Source organism: Pezoporus occidentalis, unplaced genomic scaffold (genome assembly GCF_034315485.1).
Source record: "Pezoporus occidentalis ecotype Australia unplaced genomic scaffold, CSIRO_AGI_Poc_V1 ctg150, whole genome shotgun sequence".
Taxonomy (NCBI): domain Eukaryota; kingdom Metazoa; phylum Chordata; class Aves; order Psittaciformes; family Psittacidae; genus Pezoporus; species Pezoporus occidentalis.
In genome coordinates this window covers 1242246-1260279 of record NW_026913317.1, presented here as the reverse complement: position 1 = coordinate 1260279, position 18034 = coordinate 1242246, and the positions used below count along the sequence as shown (strand labels likewise).

General features: G+C 40.0%; 1 protein-coding gene across 2 annotated transcripts in view; it reads left to right on the top strand.

Annotated features, from left to right (window-relative positions):
• Positions 1–2977: 2977 nt before the first annotated feature.
• SLC4A10 (solute carrier family 4 member 10) overlaps positions 2978–18034 on the top strand; it is a 151148-nt gene continuing 136091 nt past the window's right edge. The window contains exon 1 of one of the 2 annotated variants that reach the window (XM_062611058.1): positions 2978–3136. Coding sequence is in view for 1 of the 2 variants with exons in the window: in XM_062611056.1 (XP_062467040.1) it covers positions 3089–3136 (48 nt within the window). In the remaining variant the exon portion in view is untranslated. The remainder of the gene's footprint in view (positions 3137–18034) is intronic. The other variant, XM_062611056.1, reaches the window with a different exon arrangement.

Below are 18034 nucleotides of genomic sequence, written 5' to 3'. Positions count from 1 at the left end.
ACCGTTCCATGATTCTGTGTTTTAAAACTAATTCTTTTGGGATGGGAAGGGGCATTACTACTGTAATAGAGTAATACTGAAAAAGAGAAAATTACTGGGCATGTCTGGGAGTATGGGTCAAATCAGATGCAACAGTGAAAGAAGCCAACTTTAAATTTAAATTCAATTATAAGCAATTGAAGAATAAATATTACTTTCTCTTTGTTCTCTCTTTGGTGTGATATACAGCTAGGAAGTTACTAAAAAAATTTGGTAGCTTAGTCACGTTTGATTGAAAATAGAACTTTCAGCTCAGTCTTTTATGTTCTTCCACTTTTGTATTTGGAAAGCCTTTAGCTTTAGAGCTTTTGAATTCAACATTTCGGATCTTCGTACTGCCACAGCTGTTGAAAAGAATGACTTGCTTGCACTTTGGCTATTAATTTGTGGCTTTGTAGCTATGGAGGTCTGTGATGTTTTTGCGTGAGCGGAGCAGGACAATACAGAATATTTAACAGAGTTTTTCCATATTTTGTCTATTATTCAATAATGGTGAACTCCTGACTGTAAAGCACTCTGGCGAAGAACCTTTGCGATCACATCACTGATCCTAACTCTCTTTTGCTGGCCCATTCAATAACCTCACTTGTAGCTTGTGTGAATGATGCTTGCGGTCTTGATCCTGTTTCTCGCTGTGAAATGTTGGGAAACAGTGTCATGCACAGTAAGCTGATACACTTCCTCACAGCCTTTGTAAAATATGATTTGTCCTTGGGCTTTGCTTTTAGAGGTGTATGTGCGAATGAGGGTGTTTGGGGAATCTTTTGGGGAGTGAAAGATGTGTAAATGCCATTGAGCTTGATGTATTGCAGTATGATATTAAAAAATGCTCTTGGACAAGCTCGAGGTATTTAGGCAGAGAAGACTTAGGATGCTTATATTAATGTTCATTGAAATTGCTGCCTGTACACTGGAGGTTTTTGGTTTCACAAGTGGTGTATTCACTTTAAATCTTTTTTTTTCTTTAAACACATTCCTTTCCCAGCTTTATAATGACTTTTATAGCTTAATTATAAGCTCCTACAAATAGGGTTTTACTACATAAATGCTGACACAGCCTTACCTCTAGTGACCTGAATGGCCTCCTATGTTAATTACCATAGGTCAGTAATCATATTATGAAAATATGCATCTGGCTTCTGCCCCAGAATCTGGACCACAGTGTTGTTTGTCTTTCTATACAGTGTTACATGTATGTATTACTTGGTACTGAGACCAGATTCTCAGTTGTGACTCAGAAAAATAGTCTGCTCCTTTGTGAGAACCAGCTTGAATTCTCTTTCCTTTATACTACCTCCTCAGCTTTCTGGCTGATTGTCGTGGTTTAAACCCTGTTGGCAAGTCAGCCACTCAGTCTATTTCCCCCCTGCCCCCCCCCCCCCCTTCTTCCCTACCACCAATAATGATAAGGGAAATAACAAGGGAAGAGAATACGATACCACCCACTGACTGAGCCCAACCAAGCAGTGAGTGCCCTTCCGGGTACCTCCTAGTTACATCCCAGGCATGACGTGCTGTGGTATGGAATACCTCTTTGGTCAGTTTGGGTCAGGTGTCCTGTCTCTGCTTCTTCCCGGCTTCCCCTCCTCCCTGGCAGAGCATGAGGCTCAGAAAGTCCTTGGTCAGACTAAAACATCAGTGTTATCAGTGCTGTTCCCAGGCCGAAAGTCAAAAACACAGCGCTGCACCAGCTACTAAGAAGGAGAAAAAATGACTGCTACTGCTGAGCCCAGGACACTGATGTACAAATAAATCAACCTGAAAAATCTTTAGAAGACTTGAAGAATATGCATCATGGCAGATGAAATTCAATCAGATTTAGAAAAAACTATTTGTTGATCTACTTTTAGACCGCAAAGGCTATCAGAAATGTAGGGGATGGCCTGCTGCTTTGGCAAGGCCATCAATGCGAAGAGGGAGACAGAGATTTACTTTTTAGCTCAGTTTTCCTAGTCAGGTCTCTGCTCATTTTTATTCTTCTGCCCGCAGGTGTGGATGGGAATGTTGTTTTGGGAGATGTGCTGGGAAGTGATGAATATGAGAACTTCTGTAGCTCAGCTGTCTTGTGGTAGGCACCATTGCACCTGTCTTTAATAGTACAAGTAGTGTGGGGGCTCAACTATCTTTATGCTCATTTGGATAGTCAGATGTGGGCTTTGGCAATTGTTCATGTAGCTTGTTGGGATTTTGGTATGGCTGAATGTAGCTGTCGAGTTATAGAGCCAGACAGACCAGGATAAGTTAAAGGTGTACCTGGCTTGGATGATTTAATTGGTTGAAGGGGGTAGTACTCCCATTGAATTAACTGTATCCAGCAGGAAATGGTAATCGGGTATGCGTTTGTAACTTGCAGGTAAAAGGGGATGGTGGAGTTATTTTAGTGGAAAACCGCTCAGATCACAGACACCCCTCTGTTTTGAAGATGCCGCCTGCGTCTCAAGTGCCAAAGCCTGGCAGCGTCCAGGCAGAGATCACTGGTTTTCAGTGTACTTCGGATGCCGACTAGACCGAAACAAATCTTGGTCCATGAGTGCACTTAAGCAACAGCCCTGGGGAGACCGTGGCTGAAGCCTGATGTGAAGTGGTAAACTCGGAAGCCGTGTCCTGATCAGGTTTGCTATTGCGGGGATTCGGGGGTCCGGTCCCTCCGCTCCCTCGGGCTCAGTGAGGGAGCCCGCTCCCCTTTCGGCCGTAGGGACCGGCATCCCCGACCCAAGCAAAGGTGCCGTGTGGAGGCACTAGCGGCTCCGGTGGGCCCGGTGCTCAGGCTCGGCCGTGCAGGGCCGAGGCCCGGCCGCCCTTCCCGGGCGGCAGCAACAGCTGGACCCGGCCGCATCCCGCAGGTGGATCCGGCTCGTGCCTCCCCCCGCGCCGGGGCGCGGAGCCATGTGACTGGCGCGCTTCCTGCCTCCGCGCCACCTGATCCGCGGAGGGAGCGCGGCGGCGCGCGGAGCCCAGCGCAGCCCAGCGGCTCCCGCAGCGCCCGGGAGCGCGCCCCGGCGGGCGGGCGGCGGGGAGGGCGCCGCCGCCGCCGCGGCCCCGCCGCCGCATGGAGACCCAGGACCAAGGGGCGCAGATGGAGCCGCTGCTGCCCACGGTACGGCCGCCGCAGCGCGGCCACGGCTGCGGGAGGGGGGTGCGAGGAGCCCCGCAGGGAGGCAGCCGGGGAGGGGTCGCGGTGGCCGCCTTGCTGCCCGCCTCTGCTGGGGGTCGGAGCTGTTTTCTCGGGTGTGTGTGGAAACAGGTTGGCTCGCTCCGGTGCCGGGCGGCGCGGCGGCGGCGGGGTTGCCTGGGCGCCAGCGCGCTCGGGGATGAAGCGGGGTGTGTTTGTGCGTGTGTGTGTGTATGTGTGTGTCCCGCCGGGGTGAGCACCCTGCCCTCCGGCTCCCCCCGCTTCAGACATCTGCTTCTCCTCGGTACCCCTCTCTCTGCTTCCCCCCGTCTCTGACATCTCCGTTCTCGGTGGGGCAGCGCTGGGGAGCGGGCACCTGAGGGCTGCGCCGTGGGGTCCCGCTCCGGGCTGGGACTGTCCCTGCAGCTCCCGGCCCTCCCTTGCCTGGAGACCGCAGAGGAATGTGCGGAAGTCTGGCACTTGCATCGCGGGGTCTAGCTCTCCCCCGGGATTCCCGGCTACGCTTCGTGCCGTGGTGTCGCAGTTTCTTGTGCTCAGTGGTGGAGTTGGTAATCTGGGGGTTATTGTTGTTTGGTGTGGGGGGGGTACGGGGTGCACCCCTGCCTCTGAGCACAGTGTGATTGCACTGCTACGGCTGGGCAGCGTTTCTCCAGAAAATAGGAAAGGGATCAGTTAGTGGGGGACCTCTTCTATCAGTGCGGACCCTCTTTCCTGCCTGGCTTTCGCCAGACACAGGGTTTGCAGGCATAGAGAAAGTGTGAGGTGGGTGTCGATCTTCGTCGCCTACTGAGATTCTGTTTGTGAATGGTGGTTCCTGCCTTGCACTGGAAATCACTGTGTCTGGAGCAGGGAGAAGCCTTTCATGTGCATACACTAGTGTCTGACAGGCGTACACATCCCTGTGAGCACACCGCATAGGTCTGCAGAGGCTTCCCTGGCTTCTGCAATGGATCTGTGTTAGCACGACATTGACAAAGCTTGAATGAGACAAGTCTCAGCCTCTGCAGGTTGATGAGCTGCACTCATGGCAAGCCTGTTTTCTGTAGAGTCTGTTCCTATCATCTGTTGACATGGTCCATTTTGCAGTCAGGTGGCAGGTTGCTACACAGTGTGAGGTTATCCCTGGCATCTCCTTTCTTCTTGTGGCAGAGACAGTTTTTCCTGTTGCTCTCTCAATACCTTTTGTGAATCCTAATTCCTGTTACTCGCTGCTCTTGCACTTTCTGGTGCTGAAGTAGAAGGTCCCGTCTTTTTCACTGGCAGACTGGCTGCGAGCTTCCTTTCCTTAGAGAGACAATTCGGTGTAAATCCAGTTTCCATTGTGATCACAGATTCTTGTGAAAGGTTTAGTCCTCAGTGTTTCACACCAGTGAGGTAGCCTGCAGTCGGTAGCAGCCTCGCTCTTGCTCATACACCTTGCTAGCAGCCTACGTGCTGGTCTTGCTTTGCCAATATGTGTTGTCTCTGGTTGTGCAATGGCCGCTGCACAGGGAGTCAGAGGCATTAGCTTTTAGCAGGTGCGATGTACAGGATTGCCTTGTGCTGTCTGGTTTGGAGTTTTGTTTCTCCAGGGCTGTGCACAGGAAAAAAGGCTGTTGCTGTGGTTGAGAGGACCAGAGAAGATAGGATTTCTTGTGTGCTGATGAGGGGAGAATTGTTGTCAGTTCCCTTTGCAGCTCTGACTGGCGGCACCCTGCCCGATGCAGTATCTGTCTGCAGAGCCGCAGGTCCCCATCAGTGCTGTTGCTTGTTAAGTTTGTGTCCTGGTTCCCCACCTCCATTTACTTTAGCAGCTATTGTGCTTGCTTCAAGTAGGAAAGGGAGACTTCTGTACTCCATGTAATATATATCATGGCGTGCCCTCTTCCTCTGTCCTTTACTCACACGGTTTCTGACAGGGCCTCTGCAGGTCAACAAGGCAACGTTGCTTTCTTGCCACAGTGATGGTAGAAGGCATAGGCTCCCTCAGTCTTAGAGATTTTGCAGTCCTAGTGGCATTTTCTTCTTGCGTCAAGTGATTGTGTGGATGTGCTGTGGCAGTCTCTGCCTGGCTGGTGTCTAGAGCCTTGCATGTGATGAAGGCAGAAGTGGATTTTGCATGGTTGAGAGTCTTGTACCTGGAGTCACGGCAGAGTTTAAGGAGCAGGAATCGGAGCTAATGTTAGTGTTTTTAGCCTGGGAGGTAATGCTGTGACATAACGGTACCTTTAAAGTGCTTCTGTTTTAGGGATCAATCCTCATCTTTACTTGAAACAAACAAATGGGAGTCTGAGCTGTAAGACGAATGCAGTTCTGTTCCTAAATGTTGTCCCAGTTTGGTGGACTCTGGGTCTGAAGAGAAGCGCTCCTAGCTGAGCTCTTTTCCTTCAAGAGCTTAGTCTAATGGCAAGTGTGTTTATTTATTTTTTTTTTTTGTGAAACTGTGACACATGCTGCAGTTTAATTGTTATTTATAGTGAAAAGATAGCAAATGTAGTCCTTGATTAATTTTATCTTCTAATGGTGCTCGGAGATTGTGAAGCCTCAATATAATTTCCCACCAAAATCCCGCAGCTTGTACAAAGTGGAATCTATTTTTACTGTAGTGTTAGTCATGTGTTGTTATTGATTTATTATACAACCGTTTAATTAAAACCCCGGATCCCTAGCAACTAGCAAAATGATAAAATACTGTGGTTTGGGGAGGGGAGGGGGGGTTAAACGATTTCCTTACCAGTCTCCCTTCACAGAACTGTTTCAACAAGGAGATTTACACAGCCACAGCACCTCTGTTTAGCGGTTGGGATACTGCTTCTCATTTTTTTTGCAGTGTGGCCAAATTCCTCTGAAAATTATTAAAACTCTATTGCAAATTGTCTGTAAGTGCAATATTGTAGAAATAAATGTAAAAGGAAATTGTTCACCTGGAAACAATTTGTTTAAACTGCTTTTGACAATGCAAATATAGTCTTATTTTTGTTGTTCAATACATACACTAATATGGTAACAAATCGCAGGCTTGTATGCTTACTGTATCATCTAATGTTTTATTTATCAGTCATCAAGTATATTTTTTCAGTATGATTATTCAGAGTGCTTTAAAATAGTTGTGAGTAATTGAAAGATTGCTGAGGAGTCATCATGTGTTTGCAGAAGGGGAGAAACAAGCTCCAGATCTTCTCCACAAAGATACTTTATTGATTTCTAATCAGAGGACCAGATATGGTTAGTTTGTCTGCATACATGTATACTTTTTTGCACGTAAATCATTTTGCAAATGGTCACTTAAGGCAGTGTGTTCACAGCGGAAGTTACTCTGTATTGTATTTGTTTATGTCTTTTCTGGGTCTCTCTTGTATGCAAGTCAAAATTTGCTTTTAAACCAGGGTTGTTGTCAGACAGAGGCTTGATATTTCAGGTAGAAGGAGCATATACGGATCAAGTGCAAGTATTTTCTTAAGTGTGTTTGTGCTGGGCGTGTGATTTTCCTGTGTTTTCTGAACGTTAACAGTAAAACCCATGTATATAAAACCAAGTTGACTTTTCCTTTCTAAGTTTTCTCTCACCTTCAAGCTGTTTTGTTTTATTTATTTATTTATTTAAAATTCTGGTAGGTACAAGACCTTAAAGCATGACATTGATGATGCACGCCCACAGGTACATATATGTAATGTATATGCATACACTATGGAATGTTATGTATGCTATAGGTAAGATACCGTTTGTAATTGAGTACTCTTGTTGCTGCTGCAAGTGGCACGCAGTTACTACTACATAGGCCTCCGTATGTGGGAGTATGGTATAGCGAGATCTTGGGTAGTAACTATTTTTAATGTGGCAGGTGAGTGTGGGAAGCTGCTCGCACTAACAGGCCAAATTCTCTTGCTTTTGTTGATGCTGAGTGAGACCTCCGACGATACTTGCAGATGAAATGTATTGCTCATTGTGAGAATGGATGGCAGAGCCTGAGCCCACAGTTTGCTTAGCAGTACTTATTCTCAGTTCATCGAAATTTAGGTTTATAGCAGCAGTTAAGGCAAGTTTATAGAGACTATAGGAATGTTGTGTTTCTTTTGGAAAAATGCAGAAGCAGTATTACATTTTCAAGACAGGAGTACTGAGATAATAACACTGTTGATAATAAAACCCCAAAACCTAATTGTAAGTATAAATCTAAGATTGAATTGCTGCTTGGAGGATTTCCCTTTTTTACTGCTTGATTCCGTGTTCTGAGTGAAAAGAAAAAAGAAATCTTTTTCCAGGAAAACGCTAGAATGAAATGAAGTAACAATCAGGGCACGTATTTATTTAAGTACCTCCCCTCCCCTCCCCCTTATATTTGCCAATGTCATGATTTAAAAGATTTCTCTGGATCATATGTTATACTGTGGTGCTACTGTTTAAGGATAATTGGCAGCCTGATACATATTTGTGAAAAAACAGGAAAAAAGTATGAATCCTGTGTGGAAATCATGTTACTTTAATGTGTCTCTGTCTGGTTTGAGTTCTTTCCACAACTTCTACTTGTTAAACACACACTTCCAATTTCCTCTGCTAATAACTGTATCTTTCCTTTCTGTTTTTTCCTTTGAAAAAAAAAATAGAATCAATTCTAAACAAAATACTTCCACTGACACCTTTAATGCTTCTTAAATAAGTAATGTTTACAACCTCAGTGGATGAGAGGATTTAAGCAGGTGAGGGAAAACTTAATCCACTCTAAATTGTCTTGTGCAATTAGTTATGTATCTGATATCAGAAGAGAAAGCCATAGGCATAGCACATTCATTTCATTTCTGTAATACACTGTAACATACATATTTGGGTCTGCATTGTAAAAATCCCAAACTTTTGAACAATAATGCCATCAAGACTCTCTTTGCAATAATAATGCCATTTTTATGTTAGTGGCGGAGTTATTTAGTGGAGGACTTAGTGTGTTCAACACAATTTTCAGTGTTGGTGGAGTTTAAAAGTTATTCTCATGAAATGAAAAATAAGCTTTGCATATTTAAACATAATTAATATAAACCATGATTGTACAAGGCTCTTGATTAGGATAGGCAAGGTGAAAGTTGGAATACATGATAAAGGCAATTAGTAAAAATAGAAGGAAAAGAGTCTTGGGCAGGGGAAAAGAAGTTGCAGGGTGACATAAGGGTAAAGTTTTGAGTGTGGAGAGATTTGTGCAAACTTGGAGAATCAAAGATGTTGAATCTGGCTGTGGTATGAAATAGAAGAGAGAGCTGATTAAGGTTCATACAGGGAAAACTGATTTGGTTACAGCACGGGGAAAGTCACAGAGGACCAGAAGCAGGAAGGCCAGCTCATGCCCTTGTACAGGTGGGTCAGGAAAGGATTCTTCCGTATCTTTTCTGATTTCCCTGTCCACCTGCTGGACCCTTTTCACTTTGTTTAATTAGCTATTTATGAGACATTGCGAAGTTGATTATAAATAGGATTTGGAATTCTGTGGAGATGTGGAAGGTACATCAAGGTTTGCAAATTCTTGATTTAAATGAAATGGAGCAGGAACTTGCTACGAAGAAATAGGCATAGTAGCATATTTAGAATAAATCTGGATTATAAATGTTGATAACTTCAGTTACGTCCTCCTGAATCTTGAATTTACTATAAACATTTACATTTACTATGAACACATTCAAAGACTATATTAGAAAGATAGATGCCTACTATTCATCTGATTTTTGTGGTTGCAAGCAGGTTTTAAAACCATATAACAATATAAAATGTAACATTATTTATGAATGCTAATCTGCAAAATGCTAATCTTAGATGTAGATTTTTAAGCCTTCAAGAAGCATTGTTTGCTTTTAAAGAGTATAGAAATCTGTCTGCATCAGTGGGACTGCAGGAAGTTCCAGGACCAGTTTCACTGAGAGCAATCACTTGGTAGCTGTTGCACTGAAAAATGCCAGAAAGTATTACATGTTCGTGTTGCATTTTGGAGAGAGATGGGGATGGTTTCGCACCTTTTTATAGAAACTTGTATTAAAGTAGTCAAAATCATCTAAATTAAGAAAAAACTGATCTGAAGCCACTGTTCTGAGGGATTGTTCCAGGTATCAGTCACTAACAATTGCATTAGATATTCATAAGTGCCGAAACTATGTAAGGATGGAAAAAAAACCCCAAACCCTGCTGTTAGATTTGGGTGAAAGTAGAAAATAGATACTTAAACTGTAATTAGTCTGTCAAACTATTTCATTAAATTCAGTAACAAAATGCCATGGAGAGGAAGATAATATGTACATGTAAACTTCCTTTCCGGTATATGAATGTGTACATGGTTTTATGTTAGAAGAAAGCAGCCATAAAAAGAATGTGATTTCATGTTAAATCTTTCCCAATAAAATGCTGAAAACACTGTGTTGGTTGTCTGGAATTAAAGATGTTTATAGTGTTGTAAATATTGATAGGAAATAAAGGTACAATCAGGGAGGTTGTGTATCAGATTACAAGTTGGTACTGACTAGTAGTTTTCATATTGTTTTTTTATAGAATCGAAGAATAGAATCCATACGGGAATAAAAATAACTTCTTCTCAAGTGTTTTAATTTTGGTGTTCAGGAAAATTTTAGTGGTAAATTTGAATATATAATTGGAATTATAATTGTAGAAAACAAATTAGAAATAAGAAACGACTGCATTATTTTGATGTGTTAAGTATTTGCAAGGTACAGTAAAATTTTCAGTTTTGTTACTGGACCGAAACATCAAGCTTCTGAATACTAAGATGGATCTGTTTTGTTCTGTAAAGCTATATTTTTTGTTGTAAGATGAAACAGAAAAAAATAATTCCAGGATAAGATCCTGAAGTCTCTCCTAGAACTGGTTGGAACAAAGATGCAGTTGGTAAATTTGTGCTTGAGTGTATTTCTAGAAAAAGAATTTTGCTTTCACCATAAATCCATCATCTGTCTGTATCCTTGACAGTTTCCCAACAGCCAAACAGGAACCCTACCAGTCAGATTATTAAAATTCAACTAAGAAAAATGTCGATCTGTTTCCTCCTAAATTAAGATATTGACCTTTTTTATTTTTTTTGGAAATGTATACTGAAATATACCAAAAAGGATTTAAGTTTTGTATTTGGAGTTAAGCAGCATAATGAAATCTAAAATAATCTTGAAGAATTTGCCAAAATTCCAATGCAACTATCAATAAAGTCTTAACTGCAGATCTGGAAATACACATCTTTTTTCAAGGCCTGCTTCAGTAGAATTGAAGATGTCATTCTTATTTAATTATTTAATTTGCTTATCTCACAAGTCAAAGCCTATTGCAACAGCTGTAAACTAAATGCAAATCTTGAGCTTTTTGCTAAATCCATGAATATGTTTTGCTGAATCTAAGAAGTTGGTATTTTTCATTTGAACTGCAGGTAAGTGATGATAACGAGAAGATGAGAGTTTGAGTGAAAAGTATTAGCTGCCCATTTGCTCTGAAGATTTGTTCTTTACCTTGGGACTCAAGGTTGAGCTTATAGGTATGCTGTTCCCAAGGACTGCTGAATAATCATACAGAAGTGATTGAACCACTGTTGTCCTTATTACCAAAAAACCTCTCACCTCTTCTGCCCAAGTGGGAAATGGATAAAGTTGGATATCATCTGCTAAGAATGCAGAACAGTGTTTTTGTGAGATTGCATTACAAGCATCTCTAGTGTATTGATACAAAATTGAAAAGATTGGAAGTTTATGATGTGATAATCCATAAGGGAGAGGATGTATTCTCCTGGTATGCTCTGTAACCTGAAGAATGTAACAAAAATGATAATTTCATATTGCCTGTGGAAGATGGTAGGCATTCTTCTAGCTTTGTTTTCATGAAAATGTGGATAACCTGTATCCTTTTTCAGAAAAATCAGCATGCTTTAAGAATTTCTTTTAATCACTTTTTGACCTATTTAGGTAAGTACCAAAATAGAACCAGAGTGTCCCAGAACAGTGTATTACTGCACTGACAGAAGGGATATTATATGTACTGGTGTTTAAAATAAATTTATAGAATAAAAGTAGCATTCCCTTCCATCCTCTCACCCCCAAATCTATGCAGTCCTCAGGAACAACTTAGTTTCCAGTTCTTTTGAGGCTACTGCTGCCTTGTTTGAGATTCATATGAGTATCATCACTAATACAAATGTTTATGCAGTCTCTCCAAGTCTGCTCTCTTCTGAGACTTTAACATACTTTACTTTTTTTTTTTCCAGAAAATTTCATAACTTCGATTGTAACCCATATTACTCATCTCCTTCAATTACTGTCATCCTTTCCCTTTATTTGAAGATAAGATAGAAATGCTCAAACATAAAACTTGACTGATGATATAATTATCTTTTAGAAAGCTTCCAATTTATTCTGTTTTTCCTCTTAATGATTGTGTTGTAGTGAAATACTTAACTATGTCCACTTGTTTTTATTGCAACATTGGAATAGCTTTGAAATTAAAAGTGGCAATGAACTGTAAAAGCATTCATAAAGCTGTATTTAATACTCATCCAAGAATCTTGTGAAAATTCTAATAATAGGTAAATTCTAGATCTTTTTTTTTTTGAGAGAAGTAACTGAATGAATCCAGAATAGGTGAATATGCTCTCAAAATTAGTATTTTGAGTGCAGTGTATAAGCCTTCATGCTTATTCTCACCAGTTTCATAAAAAGGATTTTTTTTCTGTAGCCATACAGCTGGCTTTCCTCACTAACATCAAATGTGCCTCTTGCTTCTGGAATCTGCCCCTGCCAGTTCTTATCCTGTAATGGACTGGACTGAGAGAAACCCTTTTCTGAAGTACTCACTGAAACCTCATGTTTCACAGGACTTTGTTCTAAAATAACATTGGAATAAAAGGTTAAAAATTTTTAAAGAAACTTTTAAAGAAAAAAGAAACATTCAGTTTTGGAGAGATTGAATTTTTTTCCAGTGATCTGTAATTTGTGGAGTTTGATTGTGTTTGTGTCACTTCATCTTGTCGAAAAGTTTGTGACTGTGTTGCTGTATCAGCATTGATGTACTTTGGCCAGCAAAACATGCCATTTTTTTTTTCCTATTTGCCCGACCATAATTAAAAGTAGATGAGAGGTTTCTAAATGCAAACCAGTATTGCCCAGAGCAACAGAAAGCTGCAGCTACTTCTGGAGTGGAGAAAACACTCTGAAGAGAAACTTAAGAGGTATGCAGCTGCCAGAAGCAGGTTTCAAAGGAAAAGAGTTGGTTTTGAGAACTGGCTATCTCAGCTGTACCCATGAAGAGGGATTTGACTTGGACTGGCTTCTGCCACAGGAACTGTGTTCCCATTAACAGTTGCAATGATACGTACATGGTAACAGGATTATAGCTTGCAAGTACAAAGAAGTTACAGCCAAAAAGCTCAGAATCCCAAAGCTACTTTGCCCTGCCTCCTCCCCAGTTTTTCCATAAGTATGAAACTTGTTAGTGTATGTATGTCTGTGAAAAAAAGTTAAGTTAAAGGGACCAGACAGAGTTTTGTAAAAGAAGCTGTCAAAGAAGAGTATAGAAATCTTAAAGTGAAGGCGTTTAGTGAAAGTCGTTATTAAAGCATGTAAATGTGTAAACCTTGGCTATATATTTTTTTACTTTTTTTTTTTTTTTCTTGTGTGAATGACTCAGACCTGTACAATCCAGTCTTGCGCACATTCATACTACCTATGTGCCTTGGGTAGTTCAGTACAAAGAATGTAGGTTTCAGTGAAGCATCCAGTGTAGGGTCTGAGAAAGACCGGTAGGAAAGAAGTGTTCTCATTCTGAAACCATTTCTTTTTAATCTTAAAGTCTAGAAATTGTGATTCCAGAAGTACCATGGTATTTAGAGCAACTTGGTGTATAAAAATTCTGGGCAGTGTTTCAATGATAATATTATAAAAAGGTAATATCTATAAAACCAGTACTTGGTGACTCTTGGGCTTCTGAAATTGCAAACTCTGGCACTCATCAGAAGTTATGATTTCATGTTTGTTTGTGTCTATCTGGTCTCCCTTGGCTTGCATACAGAGTGGCTGTAAAAAATCCTGCTGTGAGGTAGGTAGCATCAGAGCCTTCTCTTTTAATTCCTTAGTTGCGTGTGCTGACTTTACATAAATACTAGGTAGGTTTACCCTTGATAAAACTGGGGTAATCTGCTTTGTGCTTGGCATCATGTAAGAATAAACACAGCAGTTTATTACAGCATGGATAAGATGCTGTAAATGAGACATCAAGTTTAGGTGGTTGTATTTTTTGTTTATTTGTTTAGGCAAAAAGGTGTGAACCTTTTGAGACGAGAACTGTATTTTTGTCCTGGATGGATGCAGGGCCTGTCATGAAGGGTTTCTGGTCCATTACTGGCTAATTCAGGAGCTAGGCCGGTACACATGTGAATAACAGACTTGTTTATTGGCTTGATTTTAAGCAAGTAAGTTTCTGGTAATGCAAAAATAATAGAATCTGCTTCTTTTCTTTAGTTTGTTGCTCTCCGGATTGCTCATGAAAATAACTGAGCTATTGCAGCATAACCATTATGGCTGTAATCACATGAAGTGTTTGCTGTTAAGAGTGCAGATAATAGTTACAGATGGTGAATGGACAATTAAAAATACCTCTTATTTTAGGCTTTTATTTACATTTTTTTAACCAATAAAAATTTAAATTTTCTTACACAACAAATAGTAACTTTTATGGATTCAGGGAAGTGCTGTTTATGGATGTGAGATTACAAAATTCTAGAGGATTGTGATTAATCTTGTTCAAATACTGTAACCCAGAGACTGTTATTCTGCTATACTTTGATATTTGATTCTCAAATTTTTTATTTCACAGTGATTGCAGGAATACCTGTTTATATAATATTTCCATTTTGAATATTCTTTAAAAAGCAAAAGACATAATTATGTCTGGCAAGATTGTCTTGAGTGTAACCAAAAGAATTGATAAATGGTCTGTGCAAGCTGTAATACAGTATTGTTAATACTTTACAGTTAGAGTACAACTTCTAATAACTCATTATTAAGAGCAGGTTTATTTCTGCTACTGCTATATTTTTATATAGGAATGTAATATTGATTTGTAATTACAGAGTGATTGACTTATTTTTTCCTTTAGTCCATAAATGATTATTTTCCTAATACTAACATTCAGCATTTTTCCAGCAGGCTTTTCTTGGGTATTATGGATTTTTGTGGCCATATATATGGAAATATGAAAGTATATTTCATTATAATGGGAATATTTTTTAAAATTTCTGCCTGGTTGCAAAAATTCAATTCAATTGAATGTTACCAGCTTTCAAGAAATACAAGATTAGGTAATTTTTCCTTTGGTTTTGTTATTAATACTGTGTTTTAGTACTAGTCGTACTTCATTTGAATTACATAAACCCAGGTTTTGTTTTGTGATGACCGAACTTCTTCAGGGCACTAAAATCACATTGAGATTTATTACACTATTTCAAGCCTTAAAGCATCTTCTACTGTGTAAAAAATATGTATGGTATTAAAAAAAAAAAGAGAAAAAGAAGTGTCTTTCCTTTTCTTATATGGAATGGGAAGATGACTCAATTCACAGTTAGCAGTGGGTTTCCTTCACAGTCTCAATTTTTAAGTGTTTCATTTAAGGTATCTTGATTGGTAGGGTTAGTAATAGAAATGATAGGAAAGTGTCTTACCATTTGGAAGTGCTAAGATAACAGATGTGAACATGAGTGATCTAAGACATGCATGTGAATTGTGAGTATAATGAAAAGAGCAAGAAGTTTAAAAGAAAATTCAGTATCAAATCATTATTGTCAACTTTTATGTTTCTGCTATAATCTTGCAATCTTGTAGTTTTTATACCAAGAAACACCTATAGTCTAGATTTTTAATTAAAAGGTGAAAATAAAATAGGCAATATTTTAGCCCTCATGGTGGAGATGGAAAATGTGAAAACATCAATCTTGGTAATCCAGAAATCATTGTTTGTGTGCTTCTTTTTAAATCCCATCTTTTCAGCCAATCTCTTGCTTCTTAGGTGCTCTAGCTGGCTTTCAATATCTTTTTTTTTTTCCTGTAACAAATTCCATTTCTCCCTAGGATGCTTTTCTCTCTGCTGTCTAGGATGCTTGTTGTCCAGGTTGTGCTCCTTTTTGATGTTGTTCTCTACTTGGGCGTTTACTCCTGCACTTCTGTGGATTGTGCTTCACACAAGTGCATGCCTGTGTTTAAGGGGAGGTGACAGTCAAGTTACTGCTAATGTGGACACAATGTAAAAAAACCTTTCAAAGCACTGTCTGTGTATAAGATCAGGCTGCTCTAAGGTCTCGCCAGAGCTTTCACTTCTCTAAGCTGGACAACCCCAACCCTCTCTGACTTTCTTCATAGGAGAGGTGCTCCAGTCCTCTGATCATCTTCCTGGCCCTCTGGATTTGCTCTAACAGGTCCACGTCCCTCTTATGTTGGAGGACCTGAGCTGGATGCAGGTGAGATCTCATGAGAGCAGAATAGAGGGGGAGAATCACCTCCCTTGACCTGCTGACCATGTTCCTTTTGAGCTTAGTGATGCCATTGATGATAGTACTGAGTGCTGCTAACCTGAGACAGGGCTTTCCCTGAGCTTTCAATTTTAGGACTCTAAAGTCTGGATCATATTTTGAGGTAATGTCATTCAACCTTTCATTACTATTGGGAAAATAGTTTCTGTTCAAATCAAAGCTATGTAGATTAGGAGTTGCTCTGGAAATGAGGCAATTCAGGAGATGGAGGATGAGATACCATGAAAAATAAAGAAAAAGTAAATACAGAATAAATCCGAACTATTTCATTATAGCAGAAATAGTGAATTTCAATAAAATTATCATTCACTAAGTTAAAAACAAGAGAGAAACACTTTCCACAAAGTATAGAGTTCAAGTACAAAACTTAAAGTGATGTGGGATATTATGGAGGCCATTAGTGTAAATAGGTTAAAAAGGAATTAGGTAATTAAGCATGGTGATCCTAATTCAGCAAATGCAATCACCATCTTAGGAAAACTTTAAACTGCCGATTACCAGAAACTGTGACTGAATACCAGAGGAAAGACCATTTGCTAGTTCCATTTTAACTTGTACTAAAAGGGGCAAGTAATGGGGCAGCCTGAGATAAGATATGGATTTTAAGAGAGTTCTGCAGTTCTGCTTTTGCTTTTGTTCCTGGGGTCCATGAAATAGGGTTTGTTATTGTTAGCTTCGTGGGCTCCGTCTTGGGTATTTTTGTGGAAAGAGAAATAATTCTCTTTGGTCTTACCAATAACTTGTTCATCTGTAGATGAGATCATTTAAAAATAGTAACTCGTCCAAGATGAATTGGGGTTTCCCATGCACTGTCTTTATTTTCTTGTGCTGAAGAGTTTATGTTTTTTCTGATCAGTGACATTTTTTGTTGGATTTTTTTGGTGTTTCAGGAGAAAGATGTTCCTGATTGAGGAGTCCCAAACAGAGGAAAATGTAGCACTCATGAAATATTTTCTGTTTCAGCAGTGGGCAGCAATGATCCTTGAGAGGTCTGTCACACTGTATTCTTACTGTCTTCAGTAGCAAAGGAAGAGGAACCTCTTTCATCTCTGTCCATGCATTCACATTTTCTTGCGAGCAAATGAGCCATCTGTATGTGGAGATCTTCACAACCTTGCAAACTGCTGTTCTTCTTCCCCAAAGCACCTCCTGTTTGCTGAATTTTTGGAATGTGCTGCCTGGCAATTTATAGGGTACAGCTTGGCAGGATATGCCAAATACTTGCTTTTTACAATGGGCAAATAGTTGTGTGTTCTTTTACAGATTCAAGTATGAACTACAAAGGAGGGCACAAGGCTGCCACTGAGCCAGGGAATCATCAGAGGAGCTGATGATGGATGCCAAGTGCTTTCACTTTGATTGTATTAATGACAGACTATTGTATTGGATTTTGCTTGGTTGATTCATTCGGTTACCAGCTGTGAGTAATTCAACTGGTGAGCCCTAGATGGCATCTAGTTTGTCTCTTTGCTGATGCTCTGCATGCTTTCTTCACATCTTTATTGTGTGCTTGCCTGGATGATGAAAACACATGGCTATTGTAATGGGAAAACATCATTGTAGCATTTCTGGGAGTTAAAAAATTTGGTAGTTTCATAGTTCCCCCCTAGTTTTGGTGCTGCAGTCTTTGAATACTGAGATTGAGATAAATTTTTGGTGTCCATTTAGTCTGCAATTTCATATAAGAGAATTCTGGTTTCTAGTATCAAGCACTTCAGTCATGCACACTCTTAGTAAGATCTATCTTTCAGGTGCATAAACACGCAATATGTTGGAAAATCAGCAATTTTTTTTTTTTCTTCTGATTGTTATGACATTACCACTGCATGCAAAATTCATGGTTGTTATTTCACATATATCTTTGGATTTATCAGGAGAGACAGAAAACCAGGTTTCTAATGTACACCATTGCAAGTATTTAAAAATAACATTTCAAACAGTGTTCAGGGATGCTAAAATAGAAATCAGATGCAAAGATCTGTAGAAAAGAGATGTTATGAAACATTTTCCTGGCAGGACTGGGTAAGACTAGATGCTCTGTTGGAGAATTCATAAGAAGGAAATCTAAGAAAATATTCCCTGTGTCAGGATTAAGTAATTAAATTCTCCATTTTGGATTGTGTTTTGCTGACAAACGAAGCTTGACTTCTAATTCTGTTTTAAAGGTTAATGCTCAGGTTTAAAAGTTTGGGCCTAAAAAGCTCAGAATTTTTACCAGTATCTCTGTATCTGGGTTTGAATCTTATCTATAGTAAAGAAATGTCCTGATACAGAGTTTTTCCGTGCATATTTTTGTTTATTGCATGGTGAGACTTGTCTAAATACTGTTCGGGAAGGTG